At 35.4% G+C, this 14,577-nt stretch overlaps 1 protein-coding gene across 1 annotated transcript in view; it reads right to left on the bottom strand.

Annotated features, from left to right (window-relative positions):
* Positions 1 to 7,833: 7,833 nt before the first annotated feature.
* Positions 7,834 to 14,577, bottom strand: part of LOC127879391 (migration and invasion enhancer 1-like) — a 115,029-nt gene continuing 108,285 nt past the window's right edge. The window contains exon 5 of the mRNA XM_052426175.1: positions 7,834 to 8,404. Within this exon, the coding sequence (XP_052282135.1) occupies positions 8,318 to 8,404 (87 nt within the window). The 3' untranslated portion in view covers positions 7,834 to 8,317. The remainder of the gene's footprint in view (positions 8,405 to 14,577) is intronic.

The raw sequence follows: 14,577 nt of genomic DNA, 5'->3' as shown, positions 1-14,577 counted from the left end.
TAATCTTCTGACCAAGTTTCATGAAGATCGGACAGTAAATATGGCCTCTAGAGTGTTAACAAGATTTTACTATAGCCATATAAGGAAAAATGCCCCGCCTCTTGGAAGACATGTTTTTCAAGCAAACATAATTATTTCGAACTCATCCAAGATATCATTGAGACTAATCTTCTGACCAAATTTCATGAAGATTGGACAATAACTGTGGCCTCTAGAGTGTTAACAAGGTTTTACTAAAGCCATATATAGCCATATAACGAAAAATGCCCCGCCCCTGGGGGCAAATTTTTTAAAGCAACAAAAACCATTTTCGAACTCATCCAATATATCATTGGGACAAATCTTCAGACCAAGTTTCATGATGATCGGAAAATAAATGTGACCTCTAGAGTTTTAACAAGGCCATACATTTCAATATAATTTAAAATAAAAGTTAAGAAGAACATGTGTCGAAAAATGCGAAATAAGTCAGATATTTAATTCTGAAATCGAAATTGTATGTTAAGTCGAATTCGCCAGAATGTATATCATGCATGTACGATGTGAATCTTAATTTAGTTTAATGGTTGTTTTATAATTCCTGCAGCGATGTCTATTCATACGACACACAAACACTAACTCCGATCCTAATAAAAAGACGAAATCTTCGGTTATTGTAGGAAAATATGTACGAAATATTTTTCACCATCGGCTCGGGGCGCTAATTTGTCTTTGCTGCATTTTATGAAATTCGTCTTCAATGTCTTGCCTTTTTGTGTTATTGTAATATGCATTTATCAATATATTACAATGTAACACATATAAAAATCGTATAGTCTCGCTTTAATCGTTTGACAAAAAATGCCATATTGTACAGAATCATAAAACAATAAAAAACATATTCAAAAGTTTGCTATCTTCCAGAATGTAAAACTATCATTTATAATTAAAACACTTAATCGTCTTGTTCTTGAAAAAAGGAGGGACAACTCTGTCAATTCAACATAATTTTTCAAAAGCCATTTTGCAGTTACTTCCCTTGACATGCTAAACTAGAGTATTCACAACCTGCTTTACTATATAAATATAAGGAAAATGCCCCCCCTCCAGCGGCCATGCTTTTTTACCTATCTAAACCATTTTCGAACTCAACCGTCATATCCAGAAAACACATGTTTTGACCAAATTTCATGAACATTGGACCAAAAATGTGACTTCTAGAGGGTTCACATGTTTTCACTATATACATATAGAGAAAACTGCCCCGCCCCCTGACGGCCATGTTTTTTCATCGATCTGTACCATTTTCGAACTCGTCAGAGATATCAATCAAACCAGTGTTTTGACCAAGTTTCATGATGATTGGGCAAAAATTGTGACTTCTAGAGTGTTCACAAGGTTTCTCTATAGCCATATTAGGAATACTGCCCCGCCCCCTGGCGGCCATGTTTTTCAACGGACCAGAACCATTTTTGAACTCAACCAACATATCATTTAGACAAACATTTTGACGAAGTTACATGAAGATTGGGCATCAAATGTGACTTCTACAGTGTTCACAAGTTTTTTTCTTTTATTTGACCTAGTTGCCTAGTTTTTGATCCAGCATGACCCAGTTTCGAACTCAGTCGAGGTATCAATGGGTCAAATGTTCTGACCAAGTTTCATGAATATCAGACAATGAATGTGGCCTCTAGAGTGTTCACAAGGCAAAATGTTGACGACGCACGACAGACGACGGACAAAAGGCGATCACAAAAGCTCACCATGAGCACGTTGTGCTCAGGTGAGCTCAAAATGTACATTTGCTCGTTTAACAATATTGTAATATGCACAAATAAGCGTATTTCTCCGCCATGTTTTTTTACCGTTCCAAACCATTATGAATTAATGAAGAGACGTATATGTCCAGTTAGAATATCTTAGTGAGTTTTCATGTACAGTTATTATTCTCAATTTCAAATTTTCATATATCACAAAAAAATCTATGTTCAGAAATTAGTACATTGTAATTGATGCATAAGATGCCATCAAGTGTTTTATGTACATTGCTTTTTTAAACAGAAATATGCAAGATCAATTATTCAAACATAAAACAACATAAGAATTTCAGCTCTACCTAGCCATCAAGTGCTGTAACGTATGTATTATGTTTACTAAACAGAAATCTAAGTCTCTGCATTTGAGTGATAATTATATGTACAGTACTCAGTATCAAAACAATATCAACATTAGACTTTCAGTTCGACCTAGCCATCACTAGTACTTTTATGTACATTGTTCATTCAACCGAAATGTGAAAGGAAAGTACTTAAATCATCAAATAGCCAGATTGATTAGACGTGTCGATGACTATGTCACAAAGGAAAGCTCAGACAAAACTGCCAGAAAATCAGGAAACTAGAGTGTTCACAAGCTTTTTCACTATATAAATATAAGGAAAAAGACCCCCCCCCCATCGGCCATGTTTTTTTACCGATCAAAACCATTATTAAACTCAACTTTCGTATTCAAGAAACAAATGTTCTAATCAAATTTCATTAAGATTGGGCAAAAAATATGTCTTCTAGAATGTTCACATCTTTTCACTATATACATATACAGAAAACTGCTCCACCCCTGGCGGCCATGTTTTTCCACCCATCATGACCATTTTCGAACTCGTCCGAGATATCTTAAAAAATCGATGCTTGAAAAAAAAATTATGATGATTAGGCAAAAAAAAGTGACTTCTAGAGTGTTCACAAGCTTTTTGTACAATATAAATATAAGGATACTATTACCCCCCCCCCCTGGCGGCCATGTTTTTTTACCGATCCGAACCATTTTCGAACTCAACCTATCCAGAAAACACATGTTCTGACCAAATTTCTTGAAGATTGGACCAAAAATGTGACTTCTACAGTGTTCACATGTTTTCACTATATAATATATAGAGAGAAAACTGCCCCTGCACTTTGTGCTCAGGTGAGCTAAAAATGGCAATTTCACTGTATATCTTATCGGCAGAATTAATATTCAGATGAATGCATGGAAATCATGAATATCATAATATGCATAAATTTCATTCAAAGTGTACATTGGTAATTTCTTAGTAGGGTGTAAACAAGGTTACATTATAAAGCCATTTAAAGCCATGTTTTTCAACAGACCACAACCATAAAGGAACTCTTCCTAGATCTCATTACAAGATATTCATAAAACCAATGTTTTGACCAAGTTTCATGATGATTGGACAATAAATGTGACTTCTAGAATGTTCACAAGCTTTTTTTACTATATAAATATAAGGAAAAAGACCCTCCCCCCTGGTGGCCATGTTTTTTTACCGATTTGAACTCAACCGCTGTATCAAGGAAACAAATGTGCTGACCAAATTTCATAAAGATTTGGCAAAAAATGTGTCTTATAGACTGTTCACATGTTTTCACTATATACATATAGAGAAAACTGGCCCACCCCCTGGCGACCATGTTTTTCAAATGATCACAGCCATTTTCGAACTCGTCTGAGATATCCACATAACCAATGTTTTGACCAAATTTCATGATGATTAGGCAAAAAATGTGACTTCTAGAGTGTTCACAAGCTTTTGTACTATATAAATATAAGGAAAAAGACCCCCCCCCCCCCCCACCGGACGCCATGCAACAATGTTATCAATAAAACAAATAATCTAACTTTGTTTCGTTTGTTATACTTACAGTGTTTATAATTAATGTACCCCCGTTCAGTATCACTGATTGATTCAGTTCTGTATCAATAAATAAGATTATATTAAAGTAACCATAATTAATTTGAATCAATACAAGATATAATCAAAACATTCTAACAAAGAGCTTACAAAAGATAACAATCTGGATCGCAATATCTTTATATCCTTATCATTTTAGTTGCAATTGCTGTCTTCCTAGAACAATAAATCGAAATATTACAATTAAAACAACTACATACATTTGAAACTTGAATAGGGACTGACAATGATCGTTTTAAAATGTGTTATTTGTAGCATCAAAAACTCCATGGACCATACGCCAACAAGACAAACATCATTTGGACGTTTTAGCCTTTAAGGTCATAGGCATAATAGGGAAACAGGATTTACATTGCGTAGCAGCATAAGGAGCTCTACGCCCCGACATGAGTTATACTGATCTATTGATACATGCTTGATTTATCAAGTTGCCACTTTCGATACAAAACTATTATCTCTCAGTCTGTACGATTGTGTTCATATTCTATATTTACACGTGTACTTTGATGTTTGGAACATAAAAGGTATTATTTATCAGGTTATGTACATGGAAATATTGATAAATAATATTTTTGATAAAAACATTTAAATATAAGGTCATCAAGTACGCCCTATTCGTTTATATTTGTGCATAAGTGTTATTTGTCAATAAAATACTGTTTGCAATTTATTCTTAATAACATGTTATAAAAATATGCACATCATTTGAATATATGTATGTTTACAAGATACGCTTACATTAAGCAATTGCCTAAACTTATACATTTCATCAGAATAATTCTGACCGTATTAATAAATTTTTCGACGAGGGCAATAACACAGAACTATGCATAATAATAGCATGAATAGCGAATTAAATGATTGTACATACATCATTTTGTTAATTCCAGTTCGTTTATTGCAGTTTCATAGCTTTATTATTTTTTATTAGTTTCATAACCAATGCTTTAATATGTTATCAAATGTTCATATTGTGTCCAAATTACTTAATGCTTGACTTAATATGCAGAGCGGCTGAAAAATGTATTATACATACTTTTTTTGAATAAATACATTAAGTCCTTATCATTAAAATAACATAATGGTTTTAACCACTAGAAGCAATAAATATGTCGGTCTATTTGAGTGAAATCTTATACCTATTTGAATTATAATATTTTTAAAAAAGAAAAGCATATACACCATATGCAATATTGATAAATTTGTAAGAAAACAACCTGCGTGCTATATTCAAATATGCCATTATACACGTCGTTATGCCGATGATTGCAAACATAAAATCATATCATAATTGCATGATATGTGTGAGTGCTTAAACGTGCGTTTGCTATTGCATGACACTTAGACTTAGCTGAATATGAACACCATCTACTGAACTTTATGACTGAGTGAGGTCGACTTTACGTTTCCCATTTTTGATATAAAGGCGCGTAGTTCTTCATTTGTGTGAAATAATACCCATTAGTTATCACGTGTAAAATCAAAAAAAAAAATATTTTCTCTCCATATGAAAATAATCCATACGACTAGTGATCTAAGGTCATTTTGGCACACTTCTAGCATGCCCTCGTATTGTTTACGTGTAAAGCGAAATATATGTAAAATAACAAATATATCATAGCGAATCAGCTGCCTCTGTGCTAGATGTGCATTACGTGCAGGATGTAAATATCTATAGGAATGGACTGTGAAACTCGTTGTCTAAGCCTTTGAACAATATATATTTCTTAATCAAGAAATGTAATGAATACACTATAACGCTTAAAGATTGTCAACGCGACCACCAAACCTACTTTATATACGAATACTATAAACAGCAAATGTCTTTACAAAGTAAATTGGCGTTTGACTAATTAAATAACAATTGGCTTTAAATAATAAAGGTTGTATTTTTTACCCCGTAGTATTTTGTCGATATTAAGAAAACATCTCGGATCAAATACTCTTGAATCTCCTTCAAACATATCGGGCGAAGAAGACATTTGAGACTAACAGTTGTTAGTAAGTTCTGCACAAGGAATGGATGAAAAAGTTACACCATGTTTCACCGGTCATTTACAACAAACATTAACAAGAGCACTGCATAACGGGTGCCAACGCTCGGCTGCGGGTGCAGTTTTGAATAAATGAAAGCTTGTCAGAAGATTTTATTTGAGGTCACAGTGACCTTGACCTAGTGACTCAAAAAATGGGTGTGGCGTGTAGAACTTATCAAGGTGCAGCTACATATGAAGTTTCAATTGTAGGTGAAAGCACTTTGGTTTTAGAGCCAATGTTAAAGTTTTAGCATGACGCCTACGGCGGACGACAAGCAGGCTATGACAATATCTCGAGTTTGAAAACAGCCGAGCTAAAAACTCAAAACAAAAAACGAGGGTCACGCTCACCATCGAAATATTGTTCAAAGCATATTGTTTAAGTTACGTTACTATCAATGTCGATATTAAGTTTGTGACCCCTCTTGTGAGTTCGGTTTGACAAGAGGCCACATGGGTCTTCCAGCACTGCCCATATATTCCCCAGGACACAGTTACATGGGTAATCCAGCAGTGCCCCTACATTTCCCAAACAGTTACATTTATGTATCCCAGGACACAGACACATGTGTGTTCCAGCACTGCACCTACATCCCCCAGTACTCAGTCACATGGGTGTTCAAGCACTGCACCTACATCCCCCAGGACTCAAAAAGTCACATGGGTGTTCAAGCACTGCACCTATATTCCCCAGGACTCAGTCACATAAGTGTTCCTGCACTGCACCTACATCCCCCCAGGACTCAGTCACGTGTGTATTCAAGCACTGCACCTACATACCCCAGAACTCAGTCATATGGGAGTTCAAACACTGCACCTACATCCCCCAGGACTCAGTCACATGGATGTTCAAGCACTGCACCTACACCCCCCAGGACTCAGTCATATGGGTGTTCAAGCACTGCACCTACGTTCACCAGGACTCGGTCATACGGGTGTTCAAGCACTGCACCTACATCCCCTGGGACTCAGTCATATGGGTGTTCAAGCACTGCACCTACATCCCCCAGGACTCAGTCATATGGGTGTTCAAGCACTGCACCTACGTTCACCAGGACTCGGTCATACGGGTGTTCAAGCACTGCACCTACATCCCCTGGGACTCAGTCATATGGGTGTTCAAGCACTGCACCTACATTCACCAGGACTCAGTCAAACAGGAGTCCAAGCACTGCACCTACATTCACCAGGACTCAGTCATATGGAAGTTCAAGCAATGCACCTACATCCCCCAGGACTTAGTCAAATGGGTGTTAAAGCACGGCACCTATGTTCAACAGGACTCAGTCAAACAGAAGTTCAAGCGCTGCACCTACATCCCCCAGGACTCAGTCACATGGATGTTCAATCACTGCACCTACATCCCCCAGAACTCAGTCACATTGGTGTTCAAGCACTGCACCTACATCCCCCAGGACTCAGTCACATGATTGTTAAAGCACTGCACCTACATTCACCAGGACTATGTCATATGGGTGTTCAAGCACTGCAACTATATTCCCCAGGACTCGGTCATATGGGTGTTCAAGCACTGCACCTACATCCCCCAGGACTCAAGTCATATGGGTGTTCAAGCACTGCACCTACATCCCCCAGGACTCAAGTCATATGGGTGTTCAAGCACTGCACCTATATCCCCCAGGATTCAAGTCATATGGGTGTTCAAGCACTGGACCTACATTCACCAGGACTCAGAGTCTCTGCCAAATGTGTGTTCCAGAACTGTTGATACATTTCCCTGAACACAGCCACATGGGCGTTCCAGCACTGCCCCTACATTCCCCAGGACTCAGTCACACGTATGTTCAAGCACTGCTCATATATTGCCCAGGAAACACACATGAGCGTTCCAGAACTGCCCCTATATGCTCATAACAAAGTCACATAGGTGTTCCAGCACTTCCCCTATAATTCCCAGGACACAGTCACAAAGGTGATACAGCACTGCAACTATATTCCCTAGGACTAAGCCACATGGGTGATCCAGCACTGAACATACCTTCCAAAACTTCAACTTGTTTTTCTTGCACCTTTTTATACCCAAATATCAAACAAAACTATGTGTAATTCATACAAAGATGTATTATAAAACAGTTCACAATACTCAGATACTCATACAATAAAATAAACATAATTAGATTTTCTTGAGCATAAACAATGTTCTCAAAATATACAATTCACATTAGTATAAAATGATTTTGTAATAATATACCCAAAAACATTTTTAAGAAAAGTGATTTGAACTTTCAATTTCTCCTTCATGGAATCTTCCAGAAGACGCATGTATGCATTAACGAAGACACAAATACAGCAAATACATGTACAAAGGAATAGTATAAATAATATTAACATATAAAAATCGTAATTAAATACAACATGTATGTCCTTTTAAGAAAATATCTTAAATCAAATCAAATCTTCTACCATAGTTGAACAAAAATTTATCAGAAATAAAGACGAAAATTTTATCTAAATTTCATCATTTGCTTGACAACTATAGACGAAGATGTGTTCAATTTTAAGACATTGTAACATTTGTCAGTCTCATTTACAGAATGGTGCATCCAGGACTTTCTGAATTTGTTATTTCTTCACACTTTCCTCCCTGTTTGGCCACTTCAATTTGTTTGATTACCTGAAATAAAACAAGAGAACCATGCAGATCCTTTAATTCTCACCTGAGAAACTGTAGGCCAGTCATATAATACTCACGAAACATACTTTCGGGAAAATTTGGACAACAAAGACATACTTGGAAAAATATTGCCTCTTAAGTTGGGTGGCCAATTTTGATCTGACATAGAACTTGATGGACAATTGCTCTGAAAAAAAAGAGTGTCATGGACACAATCATTCTTAGGATCATCTCAAGACAGGATTGTGAAAAGTGAAGTGTCTTTCCATGTTCTTTAAATAAAGAAATATCCACAGTGACTGATATGTACTGAAAAACAAGAGGGCCAGAGCAGGGGTGGCGAAATCAAATGTCCGAGTTGCCCGAGTCGTACATTTGCTTGTCCGGGCAACTGACTTTTTTCAATTAAGTTGTCCGTGGACAACAAGTCGGGTTGAGAAATACAAAAAAAAATAGATTGTATTAAAGCCGTTATTAAGTTTTACAAAACCGGATGTTGACACCCGATAACATTGTCAGTGCTATTTGCGGAGCAATCAAGCTAAAATATCGGCACTCTCCTGCACAGTGGTCTCGCTTATTCTATAAGCATGATAAGAGACCAGGAGGCTAGCATGCAGCATTTTCAACATTCGGCCCGTCTGTTTAATAGGCAGTGTACAGACTGGTTTGCTCGTTCATTCCGTATCTAAATGTTGAACGTTCGTCTTAAATTTAAAATTGCATTATTAATACCAAAGGGGAGGTATAAAACCCGGAAATGTCCGGAAAACCCAGAGTATGTCACATCGCTCCTACCTTACTTAATTTCTAGACTCACAAATTTGGGACGTTGGGACGTGAAAAGCCGAAAGCCGAGTTGGATTACGTACAGTTCCGTTGATTGGGTGAAGTGTTCAGTTTGAATCAACTACAATTTATATTAAAGTTGAACAAAGACGGTAAAATAGTCATTAAGTATAAAACACATATATATAATGTATAATTTGAACATTACATTTTCTGGCTTATTTCATCTGCAAAAATGAAAATTATATATTGAAATACTGTTATAAAACACCGCTGTGGTTTTAATCGAGTTGAATGGTAGACCTCACTACATACAATTACGACTGACTTATAACATCATGACGTATTTTCAGGTGAGCTTATGAGGCAATATTATACATTTACAGCAAAATCACACTACTTCCTGAAGTACAACTTCCTCGCGTGTGCTTGATCGGTTTTCCAATTTTATAATTCAAACCGGAAACTAAACAAGACAGGAGGAAAGTTCATTCAAATTCAACTGACATGGATGTAAAGACCGGAATATTATTTTGAGATAAAACACCAAATAACACGTAAACAGGAAAAATAGTTTTCCCTGACAAAGAAGAAAACTTGAACAATTGATCATATGATACGACACAATTGAACAGGAAGAAAATTCATTCAAATCCAACTGGCATGGATGTAAAGACCGGAAGATTATATTGAGAATAAACACCAAACTAGACGTAAACAGGAAAGAAAATGGTTTTCCCTCACAAAGAAGATAACTTGAACAATTGATCATATGATACGACACAATTGGACGCGTTTGGCCAATCCGAAAGCAATGGCGTAAATATTTAGCGGAGGTATTTGGTAAACAAACTAATTATGTCAGCAATATATTTCGGCGTTTTACTCACAATATTCCGCTTATAAATCCGGTTGTGTACGCAAATATAAAATATAAACGTGTAATGTTTCAAGACACTTCATTTTTATACTTTGTTAATCAGTGCTTGCTAGTCTTCCTAATGCTTCATGTCTTATCAATGGCGTTGATACCATTTTAAAATTACTGTAGTACGTGTTAACCATGTAACCAGCAACCCAATACGTTATAACAAAATACTACTGTTCTGAATGGTTTGATATAATGCAACCTTTGTGTCATAAACGCCTCATGATATTGTGAATAACCAGGATGACTGACCAAAAAGGTCAAAACACAAAATGCATTTGCAAAATGTGAACTCCGTTAGCCTGATGACAGGTTATCAACAACTATGCTGGTTTTGCAAGTCTATTATTTTAATAAAATACTTTTAAATACTGTTGCTCAAAAAGATACAGGGCAGCGTATACATACAAGTAGTATTTAAAGACGAATGTGCTGTTCATGTATAACTCGGTTTGAATCAATATAAGATAATAAAACTGTCAAAACAAAAGCTAAATGGAAGAAGTTCATGATTTATTTCGTTATTTCATTTAAAAACTTTCGTAGTAATGGCCGTCAACACAGTTTTGAAAATAACCTGGAGATATGGTATGTGTTTGTCTTTTGTTAAACTAATTTTATTTACAACTTATTTTATTTGTTGTTTTTAAACGTGTATTCAAAAACAAACCATGCAAAATACGAAATTTGATATTGATCAAGTGTTACATTAATAGTTGTAATTGTATAGGTTAATAACATTTAAAGGATGTGTCAATATTATAATCATGTTATTATCAAAATATGCTATAACGTAACGTCAAAAAGTCCGTCCATCCAGAAAATTGCGCATGTGATGTACATGTTTTCTTAATAAAATTTTAATTTTTTAACATAGCGTCATGATAATTATACCAAACAAATCAGCTAAAAAATGCGCATTTCAGGATATATAATACAAAAAACAGAGATACCGACATTTAAGGAAAACCTATGTTTAAGTGATTATAAAAGCTATATTATTTTTTCCATATTATAATGGTATCCTAGTAGATAGGCCCTCTAAGATTTGTAAAACATGCAACAATAATGTTTTACAATATCAAATTAGCACTCTTGTTAGCGTCCTAAGTTGGTAAAGTTTTATGATTTCTAATGCCTAATTATGTTTTGCGTAAAATTCGGAAAAGATAAAAGTAATTATAAAAGCAATATTTTCTACCGACTTGAATTAAAATAATATCGTTGTGAAGGAAAATTTATGACGTTCCTAAAATATGCAAAAGTATTTTTTCAATATAAGATGTGCGCCGTAGGTTTGTATAAGTTGTTTGATTTCCCTACCAAAATTATGACATTTTCTGTTTTAAAGGTACAGTTTTAAAGCGTAAAATTGTTTCCGGTAACCCGACCCTACGTTTTTTTTTCTCGCCGACCCTAAAATTAAGTTTGAAGTATTTAAAGTCGATTTTCGTGCAACACGCTTTTCTTTCGACATTTTCACTTTACATGCATATAATAGGGATATAAGGCACCCGGATAAAAACCCTCCCGTCAATTTCATAGGGGCGGACAAAAGCTCTCCCGTCTTTTATTCTGACATTTAAATATCGCTTACCGTTAAACTGAAATAATGACCCTTGCATTGTTTTTTCAATATACTTAGTATAAGAATACTTTCTTGTGAACGCATCTCCTCTTATTATTTCAATGGATTTTCATTTATACTCATGGACATTCTTCAGGGAGACATGCAGTTGTACGTTAATGCCGGAAGTTATATATTGCCTATTATTTAGGAAGTTCTGGCCCTTCTTATATTTGCCTCTATTAACCTCAATTGTACAGGAATCTGTCGGACTCTACCTAATTCCATCATACAGAGGCTATATGCTTATGTGTAAAGCTAATTCATGCTAACAATTCACTGTCGCAGTAAAACGGCTATTAGCGTCAAAAACAGAAAGTATATTAAAAATAAAGTTTTCATTTAGGAATGCATGTATGTTTCCTTATTAATAAAGAACACAATAATTTATATGTTGAATAAGGTTGAGAATGTAATTATGATCGAGGCAATTTAAAAACCCGCTTGTAAGGGATAATGTTATTCTATTATATCATAAAAATATCCCTGTAAATGTTTGGCAAATATGATGATCTAAACACATCTAGAATATCAGAACAATACTACGAAATAAAAACAAAAACATGTTATTTTTTTAAAGATCGATTGTGTATATTTGTAAATACTTATATTGAACTATATACAGTTTAATCCGTATCAACTCGCCATTTCACTTAAGTTTCTGTTTCTGGATTTATTGTCATTTGCATTGTTTAGTCGTACAAAGTACGGTGTGTCATACCAACAATAATGAGATTTGAGCCATGAATACACTGTATCAAAAATGAATACACAAGATCCTTATTAGTTAATTCATTGTGAATTGGTCAACACTGGCCTAGCTGCTGATAGGATCTTCTCCAGAAATGAGATACACGGTAGATTCGCTGCAGCCAATACACAACTCATAGTGACACATATTTGTTATTGAAAAAAAAAATAAACACCATAGAAACGTCATTAAAACCATCATGTTTCTTGATATTACTTGTTCTATCGCCCGTAATGAAAGGAGGACGAGATTATTAATGGCACTATCCGGATTCCGTACTTTGATAATACTTGTTAAGATTTTCAAATACATTTTTTGAGTCCCCCAAACCGAAATTTTCATAAAGCACCACACTCGTTTCACTTATTTTCAACGTTATGAATGCCCAAATAACGATCGTTTGGTCACGCTTTGGTCAAGATTTGTGCCCGCCTCCGCCCCTCCCCTGTGATAACCCCACCGATTTCATGTAAACTAAAGCGGTGGTATGCTTGCGCGATAAGGATCTTCATACGCTTTGTCCCCACGACATAAAATGTCACATTTTCACGAGACTGAAACTTATTTTTCTCAATTTCTCTTGTATATACGGAAAAGGGATATATTATCTTTTAATCACATCAAATCCTGTTCATTGTACATTAAACCATCATTACAGGTTGTTGTGTTCGTTATCGGTTCAAACGACATCGGCACAAATACCCAGGTTATTGGGCAATGTTTTACACGTGTTGTGCATGACGTAAATTACATTAGCTGAGGTTTCTTTAATCTTAATTGCTGTTTTCCACATGTTACATTTAAGGGACTTGTGATATCGTCGAAGACATATAAACTTACTTATCTTCATTTTTCTATCGGTTACAAGTACAATCTTCGAAGTATAGTTGACTTAAAAAATAATACAGCTCCAAACAGAGGTGGCGCTAGAGGTAACCGAACGTGATATGAAGCTCCGTGTTTTCATCAATAATAACGAAAAGAGGGCAATACAAGTAATTTACGCAAATATAATTAGTTAACGCGTCTGTCAGGATTGTACAAAATATCGTCATACTATCATAATGTACGATTATTTTGGAAACACACACAATAGGGTTTTGAAAATTCTAATAAGATACATCGCTTCATATTACGTTTAGGGAAGTATACTGATGAATGTACGCTGTTTAATAATTGTGTATTATGGATGAACTAACAGATTCGAGTCCAATATCAATTATAAATAACGTTAATATCAAGTTGCATCTGCAGGAAATTATTGTATCGTCAAAACAAGGCCGGTCATTTTAGGCATGTGGCCAATTGAAATTTAATTAGACACAAGACAAAAAACACGACACACACTGGGTTCACCGCATCAACATGGCCAATGCAAAGCAACGCATAGCCTGAGGTTTAGACCCGGTTTAAGGGCGCCGAAACATTACACTTTGCCAAAAAAAAAACTTCAAAAGCAAAACACTAATTAACCTAATTGCATGACAATTTCAATCAAACTACAATAAAAGAGAATACGCTTAATTTGATTACACAATTCAACTACTCGATTGTTGTATGTTCAACAGAGCAACATAACTGTAACTTCCTAAGGCACAATGAAATGAAACAAAAACAACGTCGCATGTTTTTAATTAAATAATAAGTTAACTCCAGAAATAAGATCATGAGGGAAAATAGTCAAACCACATGCTTTTGTTTCCTAATTGCTCTCACGACATCAAAAGCCATCATATATACAGTTACCCTCAATATAAGATATACATCAAAATCATTCGTAGGCACTTATCAGGATCCTCTTTACAAAGGTACCATTATAATTAATATCGAATTAATAAAACTGTTTCCTCTAAACCACTTTTACCTTTTCCGGGTTTTCCATTCGGCATTTTTTGTGTGCGAAAAAAAAACCTAAAAGGAGACGGACTTTGACCGCAATTTACAGACCGACCCCGACCCTGCCATACAATATGTTTGTGTCGTTAAAAGCTTTGGAGGCTCTTCTTTCCAACGGTACCATTATACTTTATATCGGACGAATAATAATGCATTTATAACCATTTTTACCTTTTCCGGGT

Source organism: Dreissena polymorpha, chromosome 4 (genome assembly GCF_020536995.1).
Source record: "Dreissena polymorpha isolate Duluth1 chromosome 4, UMN_Dpol_1.0, whole genome shotgun sequence".
Classification (NCBI taxonomy): domain Eukaryota; kingdom Metazoa; phylum Mollusca; class Bivalvia; order Myida; family Dreissenidae; genus Dreissena; species Dreissena polymorpha.
This window is presented reverse-complemented; position numbering and strand designations above follow the sequence as displayed.